Here is a 21107-nt window from a genome sequence, read left to right on the forward strand (position 1 = left end):
TAAAACTGTTCAGATCAGAACATAAAAGAATGGCCTACAGTTACAGAATGGCAATAGTAGTGTGACTTCCAATCTCCCACACATGCCTAATAAAATACATCACCAACCACTAGCTTTTTATTCAAAATTAAAATCCAAATAGCTGGTGGCAATTTTTCTAGAAACTCGGGCAAAAAAAAACCAACTTAAATATCAAATTTTATTAGGCATGTATACAGAATTATGAACACAAAAAAAAGAAGACAGTTATTCTAAAGGAACTATTAGACAAGAGTTTTTGTTGTGACAGCAGTAATGAAAGCTCAGCAAGTAAAAGTCTATTTTAATACGGTCACTATTTAAAAGAGGTGGCCACTTGTTTTTGATACACTGCTGACCAAGAAAGATTTTAGTAAAACATTGGCATGTCCCAGTCAGAATTTTTAAAGATTGCTATTAAAATCCCCAACTTCCTAAGTAAACTGAGTAATGGTTACACTTGAAGTACACAACATACAGGACTCCAAGGAATTTAAAGCCGCTTTAAAGGGTTATCAATAATTACATAAATTATTTGACCACTGGGCAAAAGAGCAGTTTCTTCCTCATACCACTAAATCTTATGTACTTACTTCTTCTGGAATTTCCCATTGCAGTTTGGTAGGAACAGGAATATTTGGATTGGGATCTCCTTTGCAATGTCCATCTACTGAATAGCCCAGTTCAAGATACTCAGTTGCCATCACATTCTGCAAAGAATGATACTTCTTCACAATTGCAACACACTACTTACTGCCAAGGAATTAGAATTTCATTGTGAAAGCAATATAACCTACTTTCACTACACAGCAAAATAAAATATACAATCCGTTTCCAAATACGGAAAACAACTGCAAGTGAAGCCCCCAGTTTTACAAGAACATCAGCTGTGCACTGAACACTTATTCAATTACACTGGTGCATTTTGTTAGATGCTCCTGATTTAATCAAAAACTTTTCAACTCAAAACCCACCTCAAACTAGGCAGAAGTAAAAAACTAAACTCAGTCTTAGATTTCACAATCTTTGTTCAATTTAGATTCTAGAGAATTTCTTCAAGTATCTTATTTGTCAAAACTTATTCATCGAGGAATAATTTATTTCAGAGTAAGTGCAAGCCCTTGCAAGAACTCAATTATTTTTAAGATTTGCATATCTTTCAAAATTGCAGTTAATTTTACATGTTCACTAGAGCTCTTGGGTGGAAAATAAGAACAAGATGAACAACACAGTTTGAACAGTCAAAAAAGGCCCTGTCTTACAAGATATCAAGCATCCTCAATGGCAAAAGAAAAAAAGAAACAACAAACTCACATCCAAACACAAAGAATTGTCAAAAGATTTGAATCTGCTCAATATCTTTTTCAAATTCTACAGTTGCTGTAGACTTCGGTCCCTAGTCACTCATCAGCAATGTGAATGCAAGGGATTGAAAGCAGCTGCTGACCTTCAGGGCTGCTTCAAGAACATAGCACATTTTCTTCTGCATTAGCTCTTTGTACCAAATACCTACCTCCCACAGGTGTCCAACAATAGGAGCATCTGCCCAGGAGTGCTCTGCATTCAGACCCGTTTTGCCATTTTTGAATATTATAAGACTGAATGTCTTATCAAACCACCTACAAAAGAAATTGAGATTTCTTTTTGGTTTTGTAAATTTCAAAAGCATTTTTGTATTGCAACTTCCTCTCTCTCTAAAATTCACATTCAAATGCGCTAGAACTTACCCTTTTTTATTTAAGAACATTTAAATAAATAGACAGAAATTTGAACCTTGTGAAGTTCAACAAGGCTAACTACAAGGCCCTGCACCTGGGTCAAGACAATGCCCAACAGACTGATGGATGAAAGGACTTAGCAGCTCTGCAGAGAAGGATTTGGGGATGAAAAATTCATCATGAGCTGGTAAGATGCACTTGCAGCCCAGAAAGCAAATCATGTCCTGTGCTGCTTAAGAAGCAATGTGGCCAGAAGGATGAGGGAGGGGATTCTGCCTCTTTACTTCACTCTGGTAAGAGAGCTGTGTCCAGCTCTGGGGTTCTCAGCACAAGAAGGACATGGAACTGCTAGACTGGGTCAGAGGAGAGTCCTGAAAATGTCAAGAGTGCTGGAATACTCCTCCTGTGAAGAAAGAGTGAGAATTTGGCTTGCTGTTCAGTCTGGAGAAGGCTCTGGGAACAGCTTCTTGCAGCCTTTCAATATATAAAGAGGGCTTTTAAGAAAAGCTGAGAAAGACTTTTTATCATGGCACATAGTGACAGGACACAGGGCAACAGATATAAACAGAGTAAATTTAGATGTGTCATATAGGAGAAATATTTTTTACGGTAGGCTGGTGAGACACTGGAACAGATTGGCCAGAGAAGTTGTGGATGCTTTGTCATTGCAAGTGTTCAAGGTCAGGTTGGACTGGGCTTTGAGCCATCTGTTGTACTGAAAGTTGTCCCTTTCTGCTGCACAGGGGGTTGGAACTAGATGAAGGTCCCTTCTAACCCAAACTCTCCTGTGATTTTATGCAATTTATCAACTTAAAAGTCATCATTAATTCACACGTATAGTCAAATTCTAAAAATAAAGGAAGGAATTTTCCACAGTGTCAATACTGCACCTGTCATAACATCTGCCATGTATCAATGACTTTGCATATGCATCCAGTGACCTCACTGGGTCTTCTTTCTTGTACCCCTGCTCGATGTCATCCAATGTCACAAAAAATGCTGCTTTTTCAACAGCATCTAAGGACTGCTTGTTTTTTCCATGGCTAAAATAAGCCTGACGAGCCTTAGCCCATGGTACTCTGTAGAAAAAAAAAAACAACAACTGGTTTATAGCCAGATTACATAAATCTGTCAATGTTTGATTACCTTTAAAATCACCATGAGACATTCCTCCTACTTCTGTGGAATTTGATGCAACTACTTTCCTTGCATTTAAACTACGAGAGCTGTGAAAAGCTCTGACAATACTTGTGCAATGGAATCCTCGGAGCCAATTCAACTCATCATCACACATGTGCAAAACTTCATTCTCAGAAACTCAGCATTTCTGCACATGCAATACCTAGAGCATAGATCATCTACACTTAAAACTAAAGAAAGGAAAGGATCTATTATACAGAAGAAGACAAGAGTAAAAATAATAATCCATATATAGGATTGCCACTGCAAAATTTGTTTAACTCCACACAATTACAAGTGACTGAAGCACTATTACACATCACTATACAAAGTCAGTGAGCAAGGTATAAACAACTGACTGCAGACTATTTTAAAATTCTAAAGCAAATATTCAATTATGTTATGAAATGATTTCTAAGTACTAAACTTATTTAAAAAGTAATAACCACCATACCTATCTCCTGCAGTAAGAGCTGCAAGTTTCTCTTCACCAGGCTGAGGTTCTGAATCATCATCAAGAATTCTCTGCATTTGCTGTTCAATTTCCCGGGGTCTCAACAATCTGCCATCATGGTACAGCCACACTTTGAAGTAACGGCCCTTGTGGTACACAACAATGTGTTTGCTGTCTTTCACATGCTGGAGGGTATCTACAATTGTAATCACTTATGTGAACACAAAGCTGAAGTCTCAAAACACTAATGCACTAAATAACATCAGATGCCTATTGCGTGCACTACAAGTCATTTCAGCACCCCATGTTATTTCATCACAAAGATTCCTGCACAAAACAGTCAAATACCCGGATCTGACAATCATTTGCAATATAGCACCACCAATTTTCACACTGGAGGCCACTGTTAAGCAACTATATCTGTATTTCTGTATCTGAAAAATGAGCACTAGTTGTGTAGTCTAGCGAAGCAGTCAGCAAAGGACATGCTAGGTGAGTACCAGGAAAAGTATTTTTAAATCATTTGCATTCAGGTGCTAGACAACTCATGGAGAATCTTAAGAAACTCCGAATTTATACCATCAGCTTTTGCTCACATTTGTCCTGGCAGATGCAGGGTGAATATTCCATATATGGCCAAAATGTGTAATGTTCTGTGAAGCAGAAAACTAGGCCACTTTTTTTTTCCTCATTTTACTATCTACATGGCTTAACTGGGATGAGCCTAAATTTAGTCATGAAGGCATTGTGTCAAACCACACGTGAAGTAGTTCACTCCATAGCATGTTCTGTCAAAAATCATGACAATTTAACAACTGCTCAAGTGACAGGATACAATGGTTATAAAGACTTTACCACCAATTAATACAAAGACAATTATTTCTTTTTTTTTCCTTTAGGAACTGAAATACACAAAGTAATAGAAATCAGGAAACTGAAAAGCTGCTCATGAGAATGTGAGAAAGTGCATTTGGAACTCAGAGATATACAGAATGACACAATTCTTTTTCCTTTAGAAAAAAAGAAACAAAGAAAAATAAAAAAGTATAATAGGAGATGTGAAAAGCTTAGGGGGAAAATACAGTAATTATTATATTGACTGTAGTTTAATTTGAAAGACTTTAAGCAGGAGAAAGTGAGGAGAACCACCAAGATATACAGTATGAATTGTAATCAGGTGCTAGGTACACTGAGCCACTTCCACACTTCTGAGCAGAACTTATTTTAGACTGGAAGAAAACCACATCTGGGGCTAAATGAAAACTGTTTATATCTTTTATTTTATTAACAGGGAAGGGGTCAGGATTGTACGCTTAGCGCTTGAAGCATTGCAGTATTCTAAATAACAGTAGCTCGTAGACTAAAGTTGTCCAATAGAGATTGAAAAACCTGCTCATATATTTAAGCTACTGGTTATGACATGGAATAATGACACCAGGAATGTCCTTTCCTTCACTCTGCAGATAAAGCTGTCTGAGGCATAGCTGCAAAAAAAAAATCCTCAACAATCTAGCACAGGCCAGCAGCAGAACTGAGAGCAAAGTCCTTATCAGACACATGCACCTACTGCTAGTGCCACTTCTCCCCCTTATCCAACTTCTTACAGCACAGCAAATGTCAGTCCTCCAGCAGGGAAGAGTGGGCAGATCCCTGCATCTGTTTAGAAACTCTTTGTTTTGAATTCTGTAGTTGAGCGGGAGTTTGAAAACAAGTTTGAAGTCAGTTTGAAACACTAGAGTGAGTTACAGGCCTCACAGAAAGTAAAAAAAATACCCATCCTGTCTTCAAGTGGCAGTCTGAATGTGCATTCCCAATGGAGGTGACTAAACAATAGCTCCTGCTCACTGTGATGCTGCCACAATGATGCACTGCTGGGTAAACATGTGAAATCAGTTCTAAGAAGCTCTTCAGCATATGACATGATCAGAGAAGCCTAGATAGAGCTTAAACTTTTGTAGAAAAACACAGCAGCACAAGTCTCCACTAAAATGCTCTGTGAAGTTCTCAAAGAGAAAGGAAATGCAATCTATGTGTATTAGTAGAGTAATACTAGATGCAATCTGACTCAAATTACAGTGACAAAACTTATGAAAAACAAAAAAAAGGCAACCAAAAAATTCCACTTTTTATATTAAGACCTCAAAAATCCTCTTGAGCTTGGAAAAATAAAAGTAAAGGTTATTTATAAATTAAAAAACAGGGCAGACAATATTATTTTGTAGTTGTTTTTTAAATTTAAGTAAAGGAGAAGAAACACTAAAAAAAGCTTCAAAATCTCCCTAAAATGAAAAACATCTAGTCACTTTACAGCAATCCATTACATCCTGAATCTTGGAAGACAGTATTGATGTATACTCATGCCAGTCAGATCTTTATCTGGAAAGCCAGATTTTTAGTAGAAAAGACACCAAGCCCCGAATCCCACCAAGGTGCTTATTCTCCTTGGCTGGTCTTGCTTACCTGATTCCTCTCCTGGGATACGGGAAGTATTAAACATCCTTTCCCACTGAGCTGAGCAGAGTGGAACAGTAGATCCCATCAGAAGAATCTGTGAAGCAAATGTACATTAAAATGTAATTCTGCATATACAATTAGAAAACTTAAAAGAAAAGAAAAAATCCCAAGATCTGGTTAAACAAAGGGTTCAGGATAGAAGGATATACAATACATTAATGCACTGTTGAGTTTTTTCCCCTCCCTGTTCATGGTCTTTCCTTGAAGTACATGTGGAATTTTCCATGGGCATTTCAGAAACATTATTTTTCCCCCGACTACCAAAAGTTCACCTTTCAAGAGGGACGACTGAAGCTAGCAAGCACCTGAACTCCAGAGTTCTCTATGCATGGTCTGGATGCAAAATTTATAAATGCAGCATGCATCACCCCTCAATTCATTCTTTAATGGCTGTGTAGGAACAAAAGTTCACATTTCTCAGAAATTAATCATTTCTGATTAATTGTAGTTCCATACCATTAATCACATCCCTTCAATGATCTTGAAAACAACTACTTAATTGTTTCCACAGTATTTGTTTGCTCAATACACAGCCATTGGATAGTACAGAAAGTCAAATGGGATTTGCCTACCTTTGCTACCTAGAAATTAGTGCAACGCAGGATTTTATCACCATTTTAAGCTCCCACTGGCCCACTCTTGGTGCCAAGTGGCTTCCAGACCTTTATCCCAACCATCCTGTATTGTATCCATACAATTCCATATTTTTGACAGTTGGTAGTTACTGTCCATGTGCAATTCAAGTGATAGCCAAGATGATTTGGACCACAAAAATTCACAACAATAAGACATCCCTCTCCTCTCCCATTCTGAAAACTGCTCGGCTTCTCAGAGATTTTGCTGGAAAAAGATCAAAAGCCATTTAAACTGATATACATACTGGCTTGATTTCTTGTCTGTCCAGTTTTTTCCGATAGAGCAGGATTGCATGGATAACATTACCAGCTCTAGCTGCCTGCAGGGTTGTGGGACATAAAGAAAGGAAGTCCTGTAAAGTAGATAAGAATCATAAGTTAATGATTACCAGTCTACATTAAAAAAAAAATAAAATAAACAAACCTAATAGAACTTCTCATCCATGTTCTTAAAAGTTTATTCTGGAAAATGTAGAAAAGGCTTTAAAATTTATGAAGTGCACAAGTGCAGGGAGCTGATGAAACTTTTCTTCAGCAGTCACAATCTCCTTAAACATTCTTAATCATTTGAGTAGAAAAGACAGTGCTACATAAAACTTGGTCCAAGCCCATCATATTTCTTTTTATTTTCAGTCTTTTACAATTTTTCTTCCCATACATACATTTGCTAGTATGAGCACACGCCTCCTTCAGCTGTGTTACCCATGAAGTTTTACATGGACCTTTTGGAACATTGCTTTTTACAGTAAGGACAGAACTGTTTAAGTCATTACTGCATAAGTTTGCCAAAGTGGCAGGTGTGCTAGGGTTGTTAAGACAGGTGTACTTGAAGTACTTCAAGCCTGTGACATACTTGAAGGTACCTAAAGACATACTTGCTGAAGAAGAAAGAAAAAAAAAGGTTACATCCTCAGTGGCAATGGATTTCTAAGCAGAGAGACACCATGAATTAAGATGCCTGCCAGAAATGTTGCAGTGCTTGGCACATAAGGTGTTTCTAGGATTTACCTACCATTGCAAAATAGTTACTATTAACCATAATTGGTCCACGGCCTCTAAGGTAGATATATTCTTCCCACCAATCACTAACCTGCACAGGAAGGAAAAACAAAAGCAGTAATATCTCATCATTTCCACAGTTTATATCTTCTATATTGATGGCTCCACAAGACAACATTCCACACAGAAGTAAGAAGGAAACTGCTAGTTTGCCTCCCTACTTAAAAAAGACAATAATTCCTGCCCAGCTAATTGTTATCAGACTTCAGGGAAAACAGGGGGAAAAGGGTGAGAGAACTAAATTAAATTCAGCTATATCTCTCTGATAAGGTTTCAAAGAAGTCAAGATCCCCATGTAATATTTAAAATGTATCAGATCTCCTGAATGTTTTACAGCCTTTGCCAGGACAGAGTAGGTGACCTGGCTACACGTAGGTTAGATAAACTATCAAGAAGGAATTAACATTACACTTCTCACTATGATTTTTTTCATAAGAAAAAAAAAGATAGACCAACAACTCAATTGTTATTTTATTTTTCTTATATATGCCTTAGCTGCTCTGTATTAAAAAATTGTTCTGAATCACTCTTCTAAACTACTTGGGTAGCCAGGCCCATTATTGAGTTATCAGGCTCAACAAGCAAATAAACAAACCCCAATAAAGCAATCAAACAACAAACCCTAACAGCAAAATTCTCCAGAAAAACAAAATGTAAAATAAGGATTCACTTTTCTAAGTTTCATTCACTTTTGCTCACCACACTGTTTACCAAATCACACAAATCATTTACATGCAAAGTCACATGTACTTTAAAAAAAATATTAAGCATTTTCAATTTCCTTCTTTCGCATTTAAGAAATAATGGAATTTAAGCCAAAAAGAACACCAAGGAACAAATAATGAAATTTGAACAACTGAGCCTCCTATTTATGTACTTACATAATTGGTGGCCCACCAGGATTTTAGCTTCAAATACCACTGAAGCCTTGGTCCCAAATTACATGCAAAATCTTTGGCAAGACCCTCCATTCTTTTGAACTTCTCATCATCCATAAGTGGTCGTACTGATTCCAGATACTAGAACACAAGAAAAGAACCAGCATCAGTACAGGCACTAATATGTAGCTTCTCACCATTCCTACATAAAACACTTTAACAGCAAAGATTATCCACTCTCAATCCATAAGGCTGCATGTTTTTAATGTAAGAGTATATGATCTTCTAGACGTCTGCTGCAAACTACAAAAAATAAAATATTTTTTCAGACATTTGTCAGCAAAACTCAAGTGGAAGAGGTAACTTTTCTAAAGATTTTCTGCTCTAAAGGGTAAGACATGCTGCTTCTTGAGTAGCAGAGAGAAATTTATTTTATTTTTCTGCTCTAAAAATCAAACCTTCAGTTTCTGTGACATGCTGCCATATTTACACACTTTGCTACAAGGTTTTGTGTTATAAGACACACATTTAATAACACTGTACAACTGGGGAGGATAATAAAAGTGGTCTGCTTCAAAAACCCTGGAAATCACACTTTGTGGCACAGCCTTACAACAATAGCCATCATGACATCCAGTGTGCATCACACTGGCTTCAAACTGCCACCAGTTTCACTGGTTTGTCACAGCCTTTATTTTAATTTCCATGCAGAAGGTTGAATCTGTTCTACCATATTAATACCACTCTGCAAATTTTCGTGAGGCGTGGCAAAAACACCCCAAAAGGCATCTAGGTATGGGTGCTGTGTTACTGAAGAAAATAAATTGGTCAATGTACATACCCTGTTAACTGTGTCTTTAACAGCTGGAACTGGCAATCGTGGTAAAGATGTCTGGAAACTGTATAACATGGGTTTACGCCCTGAGAAAAGTTTTACAAGGGTCTGAAGAAAAGCAAAAATAAAATACACACACAAAATTATTAGGTCCAACAAAAGAAAAATAACAGAGTAAATGTGCAATGTAACTCACAGTCCTTTTCACTGGTAAATTATACTGTACTCGATTTAGGAAGTTACCATATTTATCATGGTTTCACAAATGAAAAATGGCCTTGACAGAAACTAACTTCTTAAATGTTAAGCAACATGTCATTGGAAGAGCAAGATAGGCATGGTCATTTCCTGACTTCCCAGTCATCATCCTGCCACAGACAATATTGCTGTTTATGCAGGGCACACCTTGATCTCAATATAAATACAGTTACTTAGCACTTTTCTTCATATATTCCCCTCTGGAAAGACTAAAAAGACTACATCTACCAGTTAACCTTTTGCTATATTATGTAGCAGATACTAGAAACATATCTAAATTGTGCTTCAAAACACAGTCATTACCAAGCCTGTGACTCAGCTAAGGTTTCTTGATAACTACAATAATCTTTAAAAATAATAATTATGCTTTTATATAATGGTTTAATGTTTTCAAAGTTACAGCTCAACACCAATAACAGGACCAATGTTACAGGGAGTTAATTCAAGAATTAATCAATCTCAGGTAGTCTGCTCCATGATTTGAACATACCAAATTGTGCAAGCATGCCAGTGTTATACTCAGTGCTTGTGTTACAAAAAACCCCAGCAATGAAACAGAAAAGCCAGAGAGAACTTAGCTTCAGATATTACAGAATCTCCTGTGCTCCACGGGAGAGTGAAAACAGAAGCAGCTTTTCAGTCCACCACTACTTTTCAGTTGCAGCACACACTAAGCTGAAATTCTAGACCATGCAACTTCTAGGCTACTCATGAAAGGATTTTGCCACTGCCACCCAAATATTCCAGCATGAAAGTCAAGTGAAGTGTTACACCAACAATCCAGAGGAACTTTTATTGTCAAAGTGTAATATACACAAGCCAACAGAGAAGACAGAATACAGAAGACAGAGGATGTAATTTCACTACTAAATCCTGAAAAATTCTCCAAACAAAACTATTAGAAAGTAGAACTTTTCCTCCCTCTCAGTTTCCTGGGTCATCACAGCTAGAGGAGATAATTTTAGGCAGCACAAAACAACTAAGAGTTGCACAGTATTACCAGCAACAGAGACCTCCCTGCAAGTGGATCTGTGTCAGAGCCATCAGATGTACATGGGATGTACCACAGGGATCTGCCCAATGAAATCCAGTTGTGCCGCAGGACAAGATAATTTTGGAAACAGGTGGGACAGAAAAAGCTCAGCTTTTCATCTGGAAATCTAATTTCATACATGGAGACAATTTTGTTCCAAAACTCTTAAGCCAGAAAAGGCTAAAATTATTTTAAGAGAGTACCTGCTCAGCTGACCAAAACCAGGAAACACATTTCACAAGTATTCATCTCTTAAGAAAATTTGTAATAGAGAATTTATAATAGCGTGAGGCCAATACAGTGCTCTGACAGACACACACATTTCATTACATCTCTGATTCATATGCAGACACAGCAAATAATGCCATTCTAACATATGTTGCATCTGTTCACACATGATTACCACTTTTTAATTTTTTTTTTTTAATGGCAACTAATATTTGCATTTCCCCCCTAACACTGATGCAGGAAATTTGACTTTACAAGGTGAAATACACTGATTAAAAGTGCCACTTCCAACCAGCCTGAAAAATCACTTTGTACTGTGACTGAAATTAGAGTTCAGGTTTTTGATCTGCATGATCATTTGAAGAGAAAACAGTATTATAAAAATCTAGAAAGCTAAGCTAGTTGGAGCTGTTTCACAAGTGAAGCCAGTCTTCTCTTTTGCTGGGTCTAGTTAAATAGACCTTCATAGTAGGTATAGATGAGACACTGGTGGACATACACCTTCAGTGTTCTGTACTTTTAAGATGTATACAATATACAGTAAAATACATATGCAACATATATGATAGACTAAAATTGATAAATACAAGATGCAACAAAGCATGGCAAGTAGCAGTACAGTTCATACTGTTTTAAGGTTGATAAGGCAATATTAAGGGCTTTGAAGTATCTATCTGGAAGGACATGCTGAAAACCAAGGCAGCTACAGCTCCAAGCAATTGACAGAGAGCCTTACCATTCAGAGCCTCTGATGGTAGCAATTTGAGTCATGAGGCTGATACCACTTCCAGGAGAAACCATCAATTAGAAACTTCATTTGTAACAGACAAACATTAAACTCTTTTAGTGTACACCACTCTGGATACTTGTCCTTGAACAGCTCCCAGAGTAAATCATTACCTGTGCTTACTTTAACACATATCTGCGAATTTTTGAGGCTGCAGAGATTAATTTTATCACAGTACAGAAACTAAGCTATTTCTACCACAATACAGGCAAAAGTGAGGCAAAACAACTGATTCCAAGCAGCAAAATCCCACTTCATCTCCTGCAGCGCTAGCATCTACATTTCCTCACTCCATACCTAACATATCCTTTAAGAATCCTTCTCCAAAGCACCACAACAATCCACAGGAGCCATACCACTCTCACCTTACCCTCACCTGAAAACTGCAAAACATGCTACCTACACCTTATGCTTCCTACACCTTATGCTTCTTCCCCAGCTCATTTTGGAGGCATACAAATACATCAGTTGAAAGGACACTCAGCAATATTTTCTTCAAGCATGAGAGTAATTTTGTAATGGATGACTAGAAATCCTAACACTACAACAAAGAATTAGAGGAGCACTTTCTGTGAGGACAAGATTCTTTGGTGCTGCAGCTGGAGTTCTTTAAGCTGTACTTGTACACAGGGAAAAAGTAGGTATTGAGTCACACAGACCCAAGGCGTTGGCAAATATAGAAGTTATTCTTGAAGTGTTTATTCCTCCTTCCAGAAGGCCATGATTAATAGTTTCATTACAGCATTAGAAGGGTGACATTAGAAATAGCAACCTGACAGCCTCCTGTCCCATGACACAAAAAACACAAGAAAGGAATAAAACTACGAAATTTTCTTTTAAGGCTTTGAATACTGATCAGCTAGAAGTTAAGACAAAATGAAGCCAACATATCCTTACCATCCAAAACTTGGTGCCAGCACTAAGTTTGCCATGCTCAGAGAACATCCAGCCATGGTAGGAGAGCAGCATTTTCAGGGAGTAGCGCATTGTGACGATAAGGGCAACCCAAAGCCCTGTGCCAAAAAGTACTCCACTCACAATGTTCTGTGTTTGGTTTGACATATAGCCACTATTTAAAACAAAAGCCAGCATATGCCAGTTAGTGTCCACTTAAGTTCCAATGAGAAGCTGGTATTGCAAACATAAGTCATTGTGTAGTACAGGATAAGTAGCACAGACAGGTCTTACACAAGCTTTATGCCTGCTTGCCCTGCTTTCATAAATTCCTTTCCAAACACCTTCTCATGCAGCAACATCAAAGGCCATAAAAGCTCCCAAACGTGCTTCCCAAATACCCAGAAAACTGCAGCAATACTGGTACAACAACCTCCCTATTTTATATCCTCCTACATCTATCTATTTGACTTACCATGTCAGAAAGTTACTGTTCCAAAACTGATACATTTGAACAGGAATAGCTTTAAGAGTAGCTGCAAATAAACTGATTTCCCTTCAGAGGAACAGTAACCTTTCAGTCTACTTACGTTGTATCAAGTGTTCGGTTGATCTTGGCTATTATTCCTAAGGAAGGATCAATTTTGGCATACATGGTTGACATCACGCCCACAACTACAATAAGCCAGCTAGATGGACTAGCAGGATAAACGCCGGTGATAATTCCATTCTGGAAAGAAAAGCTTTCACATAATTTTTTCATACCAAAGTGACTGACTTCATATCCCCATAGAAAGAAACAAAAATCAACATATTGAAGTAATTTAGTTATAAATAAGTAGTTAAGATTGTCCAACATTTTCTTACATGCGATTATCTCAGCAGTAGGGAATGGATTTACTTAAGTCTGATTACTACAGAAAATTCTAACAATGATATCAACAGTGAAAGGAACTTTTACATTCTCTCGTAGACAGCACTGATCCTGCTGCAAGTCTGACTAAAAATACTGAAACTAACAACTCTAAAAAAAAAATGACACTTCACTTCACTTACACTACACTTTTGACTTACACTGAGTTAGATGCTGCTAAATGAATACAAGGCAAAAATACCCTACTGGACAAGACACTGAGAACCAGAATTAATGTTTTTATATAAATTAAACAGTTCTTCTCATGGCTTTATAAGAAAAAATTAGTAAGATTTCTGTTAATATGTATGCTTTTGAAAGAGATGTTCAAGATAGCCTGCAGCTCAGGTAGTTTGTTGCTAATGAAACAGATATTTAGACATATAATCTCATTAACAGAACAATAAATTCATAGCAATCTACATCAAATACCTCTCCAGAAACAATACTATTTAGCTATAATAAAGAGGGTAGCCTTGTACCTCTAAGACATATGACACTAAAGATCACAACTAGTCACATTTTTTACTTCTGCTAAAAGATTATGTAATTATGTGCATTAATTAGGTGCATTACAAAGAGAATGAAGACACTTAAGTTAATTTCTACACCTGCTTCACCTTGCTTCCATAGAATAAAACAAAAGTATGTACCCTTTCAGCCTTTAGAATATCACCCTGTGCCACCTTTCTCAGTACCCCTTCTCTTAAATAAAACCCCCATAAGTCTTTCACAATGAGGAACTTTACTTACCATAAAGGAAAAAAAAAAAACAACCCAAACAGTTTTCCCAAAAAAAAAACTTCAATAAATTCATAAAACATTAAATAACCCTGAAGTTTGGTGTAGTTTAGCATACCTTGAATCTGATGAACTTCTTCTTCCATGAATAGACACCAGACAGGTAAATCTGTTTGAGTGCCTCATGGCTCATACGCAGGTCAATCCCATCTGGAGTTACTGTAAATTGAAAAGCTACTGCCTGATGAGCTTCCGCCATTTTCAGAGGGAGTTCTGTCAAAAAAACAAAGTTTAAAAAGAGTATTTCCTTCTTGTCCAAAGGAACTAGGAGCTAGTCCACTTCTAGCAAGATATTTTCTACACCATAATTTTCGCAAAGATTTCTATGATAAAAGACTTACATACAGTACTTGCCTTTTCCTTACAGGCTTTGCTTGCACTTCAGTCTGAGTGTCTTGAAGGTTAATTTAAGGCACCACTTTTAACCAAAACAGCTGCAAATGTAAACAAAACACTCATGTAACTCGGGCATTTTGGCAGCATCACAGCATATCACTTATACATGCAATACATTAAAAAATGGGAGCAGAACAGAAACCCATATTTAGAAAGGAATATCACAGGGCATCTTACATTTCAAAGAAGATTCAGAAAATGTTTTACCGGAAACAAAATGTACCTAAAGTTTTCACCTCAGCTAGAAGAACAAAGCTGCTTCTGGCCATATCTTCTCCCAATTTTTTTTTTCATATCTTAGTTTCAATCTGATTACTCAAAGCAATAAGAGACTATAGTCTCTGTTACTCCATGCTGTTACTGGCAAATAACTACAAAAATCAAAACTATGCAGAGCTGAGGAAAACAAACCACAACTGTCAGCAAAGTTACCTCCCCAAAGAAATATGAAATGATGATGAAATTTCATGGAATTGCAGATCTGGTTAACTGCCAAAACAAATATCAACAACCATGCCAATGTTTATACATAAACACCATGGAAGTTATTCCTACTAATTATTGATTCAGTCCAATGTTTTTTGAGTAGTTACAATTAAAAAGTAGATTTTTGCAGTCAGACTATGCATAACATTGAAATGGTCAAAACTATGTACTCCTGAGGAGACCATCACGATTCCAAAGTCAGACCCTATCCAACTTAATTTATTAGCTTACCAAAACTTTCATGTATAGCCCTAATACCAATATCTTCCTAGAAGTATGACTAAATGGTAGTGTAATTTATTACCCCACCTGTAGGTCAGGATTCAAGGGCAAGTTTTAGATTAAGATTTTCACTGGCACAAAACATGTTATCAATACCAAGTGTTTTAAGGTTGCACTGGCATTTCTCTGTAAGCAAAATAATAATAATAAAAAAAGTACAACTACTTTATCCTTTTAAAATCCTAAAAGCTAAAATGTACATTTTGTTTGCAAACCTTAAGCTAGTAATTAAATTCTGGTAGAGTCCCTGTTGAACAGCACATGAGGACTAACCAGCGCAATTTAGGTGGGCATTACAAAAGCAGTGTATTATGGCTGGAGTGCTGCTCCTCAAATCTGTAAATAATCTTCTTAATCAAAGTCATCAGGAACACAAAGAATGGGTTCAAGGTGTATGACTAGACAACCAGGCACTTGGAACGCAGCAATAACAGTAGGCTTAGGAAATAAACACACAATATAGAAAGGGAAGGAATACTCAGCAGAGATGAACGAGCTAAGTGCCATAGCACATCATCCATTAAGGTTGCTGGCCGACAGGCACGGATCCTTTACAATATTAAACGCGCCTGTTCCTGCAGCAGCCTACAGCGATCCACCCCTGCAATGCAACTGCTGCTACAGTGCCCAGTGGTAACTCACATACCTCACAAATCCCTCCGCCACTGCCTCTGCACAGGTTTTAGAAGCTGTGTGCTGGGTGAATCAGGGCACCTGAAGCTCCCGGTATCCTACAGATAGTATGCAATTGATTTATGTGTGTGTAGTGTCTGATTAGAGTAACGAAGAAGAACAAAGGAGAAGAATGTAAACCAGCTTTGAAATCCAGTTTCAAAAGCTTTAACACAAGCCCTGTGTGCCTGAGTAGCAACTGCAATTTGTAGTGCTTAATGACTCTGTCACTAACAACTGCTTATATGAGCTCTGCTGTAGACAAGTATGAGGAAGTCCAAGTCAGCTGTCCATTCATTCATTCAGACTGCTCATCACCAGCTGACAAGAGAGAAAAAAAAACAGGCAGAGGCAGCAGTAATACAGGATATAACCTGAACTCAACAGGGTTTGCAAAAGCATCCCAAGTTAAGACTTTATCATATGTTTAGTGGCACGATTAAGACTGGGATGATAAAGCCCTAACAAACACATACAGCGAACCCAGCCGTATTTGCATGCAGAGAATCAGGCACCTGAATTTGTCTCAAGAAGGGCCAACAGGTTCTGCTCAGCTCACTCATGGAATTTTGTATTCTGGAATGCCACTGTCTCAAGTACGAGATCAGCTAGTTTCCCTTACCCTTCAATTCCCCTGTGACTTCTCAGCCTGGAAATTTATAATTAACTCCTCTTTGTTTCTGAATGGAAAGAATTTCAGGAACCCTTTCGTTTCTAAGCACATGCTTTTTTTTTCTGTCCCAAGGCAGAAAAAAGTTGTAAATGGCATTGAGCATTAACAGTCAACCTGACATTTTAACGAATTAAAATTTAGCCTTTTCATAAAAACAAATAAGTTTCATTAAGGAAAATATTTCTTATTCCCAAATGAAAAAAAAAAAAATAATAATCCAGCAAGAATGAATCCTGAATCAAGCAAACGAGCCCTGAAAACAAATACAATCCAGTTCTAGGACTGTATCGCTTGACATTAAGACGTGAAACAATAAAACGGCTTGTTTCTTTTCATTTTTTTTCCTTTACTTAAGAAAACCATAAGCCTTTAAAACTTTAAAAAATTCTGCCCTGAATGATGATGGCGGAATACCAAAGGCTTCCCGAAGCCCGTTTCTTTGAACACTTGTTTTCCTCCTTAAGGGCCAATGTAATCATAAGCCGCGGTACACTTCCCCTCGCTGCATTCCTGCGCTGCCACGTGCTCGCCAGCAAAGTAGGGGAAAGGGCGCAGGAGGAGCCTTGGACTTTTAAACTTGACTTGCCACCGCTCCTAAGGCAGCGCCCACATCAATCACTGAACCAGCGCTGCCACAACAGCGTCTTCTGACTGCGGGCCTCTGGGTCTGCAGCATACTTCTGCACAGCACACACCGATTAACCTCGTTCCCAGCACAGAGCCAGAGACAACAGCTTTTGACTTTCCTAGCAGCTTGGCAGAGTCTTACTCAAAGGGGGAAAAAAGCCAACCTCAGCACAATAATTTCTACAACTAATCTGAAATGGCTATTTTCATTCCTTTTGGTGTTCTCTTGCAATATTAATGTACCTTAAGAAACACGCACGCTTGCCCCTTAACATTTGGTTTATTGATTGTGAATTGTTTCCTCTTATTTAAAGAAGAAATCTGCCTGTTCCTGCTCCTTGCTCTTATCTGCTTTTATTTAAATTCAAACATGCTGTAACAGTTGCAGATGTTTCTCCTCTTCCTTTTTCATAACTCTGCTTGAGCCAAACTAAACTAAGCACAATTTTTTCCTCATTGTTATAAACAAGCACTGCTAGGCTGGATGACACTTTTAAGTCAAGAAAATACATTGCACGCTAGAAAGCCTATGTGCTGATGATCTGCAAAACTATGCTGCTACATCTACTATTCAAAAAGCATCCTCACACAGCTATTTTTGCACTTTGAGGACATTTACACCACAAAGCCTGAGGTTTAACTCACAGACCTTATGACTTCAGGTTGCAGACATCAGTCAGTGTTAGGGCTTACATGTTCCTACAATCCCAGAGGAGATAAAGGCTTCAGCTCTGGAAAATCTGAGGCTGCGAGAGCTCCTATGTGCAGGATGCTTCCATTTAAGTCAGGCATGCAAGAAGATACCAGTGGTTGGCAATGTCTCTCTGAAGCACTCTGAAGTGAAAGAACTGCCGTGTGCATTTTAAAAAGCAGCAAGCCATGATACAAAAGCTAATTGCATTACAGTACACTGCACAAAACAAGGTATTAATTCTGGAAGCAGTTACTCCTGGAAACTGCTATTGAGTATGAATCTTTATATTTTTTGTAGATTTCATATACTTTACATGGATAAAGTGATAGTGCTAAAAAGAATAAAGTCCCCACCTATATCTCAAAACAAATGCAAATCCTAGGCTACAAGAGGATGTCACTTGTTTCCTATACATTACTTGGATCAATCAATTCACTTTTTTCCCCATTTCCTCTTCCTCCTGAATAGAAAAACCCCTGCCACTTCTTGTCAGGATCCTAAATATCTAATGCAAAGAGACATATCACTTAAACACAGTTTTCCGATTTTCATTTTCCTGAAAAGGTAGCTAACAAATGCAGGGGAAAACTGAAGAGGCCTCATTCACTTGATCCTGAACAGCTAAAACCTTGATGAAAGACTTAATTTTAGGAGTCTCACTTCCAAGGTACATTGATAATTTAGAGTTTCTCCACACAGGTTACTAACATCTATTTATAGATCAGCTCTAATATGCAGGGCATATGTCTGTCAGTAACCAAACCAAGCTCACAAAACAATTCTCTCCAATTATTCTACTTGGATAATCAAAACCTGACAGTGTTCTACAAAAAGCAATGGCTGCTGCACATGGTTTCTCTGAGAACACGGCTACGTACCAGCACACACAGGTTTGATACTCTCAGAGCTCTCAAACAAATATCCTTGGCACCCAAGCCACAGAATATTCATAGATGGTGGGTAGATTTGCAGTATTGCAGGTATGATGGCAGTTCTGAAATCAGAATTACCTGTATCTTGGCATTTCTGAATTCAAAATTACCTGGAAGCCCTCATGACTTCAGGTGGACACAAGGCACCACCAATAAAGCAAGAAGAAGCATCTTATGACAAAGGCTTTGTCTTTGGACTCCTGCCAAGTTCCTACTAGGCAAGCTTAGAAGGAAAAAAAGGAAAACAACCCAAAACAAAATAAAAAATCCAACGAACCACAACAGAAACTTGACCCTGAAGAATTCTTTATGCATTTCTAAATAAACTTACAACTTCAAACTTTAGCTTGGCACTCCAGTTTCAAATGGAGATTGGTGAGGAGAAAAGTATGATACTAAACTACTTAAAATTACATTGTTTAAGGAAGCTTTCAAGATGGGAGTGGAGAAAAATATCAGAGGAAAGTACATTAAACCCAATTGTAACTAGTAAACATACTTAAAACTATATTAAAAATTCCATTTAAAGCTAGACACCTTGAATGAAGAATGGTTTTGGAAAACCAAGCAAGTACCCCAAAGTCTTGGTCTGACCCCAAACCAGTTTATTTAAAAGAGAAAAGCAAGGGGGATGGAATCTATTTCTATTAACATGCAAATCAGTAAGAGTTACTGTTTGAATGTTAAAAGCAGCCACAGAGAACTAGAAAATCATTCTGGAGTTCCCAAAAGTCTGAAACCTCTATAAATATTGAAGAAATTTTATCCAGTATTTTGTTGTCCACACATCAGATCTCCCTTCAGGAGGTGCGCTTGCTACAGCTTATAAAAGAAAACAGACACCCAAACGATCTATTTTGTATATTTAGTGATAACATATTTTGACACTTTAGGGTAGGTCACTGAATTTTAAGAGTCTGAGGACAGACTTAATGAAATTAAAGCCAGTATTTAAGCACTTGAACAGGAGTGCTGTGTTTGTGCTAAGACAGTGATCAAGTATTTTCTCTCAGCTGTGTAAGCCATTACTATGGAAATTTGCATTTTCAATCTCCCAGAAAGCCAAAATTATGAATGTATTTTGTTTTATACAGATCACTAAAGAACTCTGTATGGTCATATCTGTTGATTTCATACCAGGCACTAAATTAAAAAAAAAAAAAAAGGCAAGTGCCAAACACTGAGATGTCTATGCAATCTCTCCACGCATTATTACATGTCTCACATGGATTTCTGTTATTGATGGTCCTGTCAGTCCAAGCCTTCAGTACCACCTACACAAAGTATTTAGACGAAAATATGGCAGCTGGCTCTGCCTAGTCAGTGTGCTTGCAATGAAACAATATAATATACAGTGAAGCACAACAAAGCCAGTGCCAACATCCTCAAATAATTTCCTGGCCTGTCAGTTTATTTCCCAACTTTGCCACATGCTACAGTTTAACTGACTTATACAGTCAGATGCAGAAGCAGATGCAAAATGACAAACAAACGAACAAAAAAACCAAACCAAAACAAAAGACAAAGCAACAAAAACCCCACCCAGCAGAGGTTAAAAACCCCAAACTGAAACTGCCCATGGATTCACAAGTACAGGGATTGCAACTGGGAGCAGTGGCTGAGAAATTAAAGGTTTTCACTGCCATGCAGATGGACCTTGACAGGGTGGAGCAACAGGCAGGCTGAAACCCTGTGAAGTTCAACAAGGAGAAGTGCAAAGTCCTGCACGTGGCGAGGATTAACCCCACGCACCAGCACACACCAGAGACTGACTGGCTGGAAAACAAAGCTCAGCAAGTGGCATATGAGCCAAGGTGCCCTTGCAGCAAAGGCTGCAGAGGATGCTGCAGAATCCTGGGGGCATTAGGAGCACTCTTGCCACCACATTGAGGGAAGTGACTCTGTCCTACCCAGTGCTGGTAAGGCCCCATCTCAAAAACTCTGTCCAGTTCTGGGCTCCCCAGTGAGAGAAATGAAACTACTGGAAACCACTCTTCTTCCAGTGAAGAGCCAGTAAGAGGATTAAGGGCTTGAACTACCAAACCTGCAGAGATGCTTTAAGAAATTTAACGTAGGAGTTTTCATAAGACAGCTGCTCCAAAAAATAAACTTACAGAGCACTAAGGCCTGAACAAGAAATC

At 38.0% G+C, this 21107-nt stretch overlaps 1 protein-coding gene across 1 annotated transcript in view; it reads right to left on the reverse strand.

Moving 5' to 3' along the window:
• Nucleotides 1-21107, reverse strand: part of CPT1A (carnitine palmitoyltransferase 1A) — a 36536-nt gene that overhangs the window by 9638 nt on the left and 5791 nt on the right. Inside the window, exons 2-13 of the mRNA XM_062494593.1 lie at nucleotides 14263-14638; nucleotides 13081-13220; nucleotides 12494-12665; nucleotides 9297-9398; nucleotides 8459-8596; nucleotides 7531-7608; nucleotides 6764-6871; nucleotides 5830-5917; nucleotides 3370-3565; nucleotides 2627-2815; nucleotides 1532-1637; nucleotides 612-728 (exon numbers count right to left, since the gene is read on the reverse strand). Coding sequence (XP_062350577.1) covers nucleotides 612-728; nucleotides 1532-1637; nucleotides 2627-2815; nucleotides 3370-3565; nucleotides 5830-5917; nucleotides 6764-6871; nucleotides 7531-7608; nucleotides 8459-8596; nucleotides 9297-9398; nucleotides 12494-12665; nucleotides 13081-13220; nucleotides 14263-14403 — 1575 coding nt within the window. The 5' untranslated portion in view covers nucleotides 14404-14638. The remainder of the gene's footprint in view (nucleotides 1-611; nucleotides 729-1531; nucleotides 1638-2626; nucleotides 2816-3369; nucleotides 3566-5829; nucleotides 5918-6763; nucleotides 6872-7530; nucleotides 7609-8458; nucleotides 8597-9296; nucleotides 9399-12493; nucleotides 12666-13080; nucleotides 13221-14262; nucleotides 14639-21107) is intronic.

This window comes from Cinclus cinclus, chromosome 6, assembly GCF_963662255.1.
Source record: "Cinclus cinclus chromosome 6, bCinCin1.1, whole genome shotgun sequence".
NCBI lineage: Eukaryota > Metazoa > Chordata > Aves > Passeriformes > Cinclidae > Cinclus > Cinclus cinclus.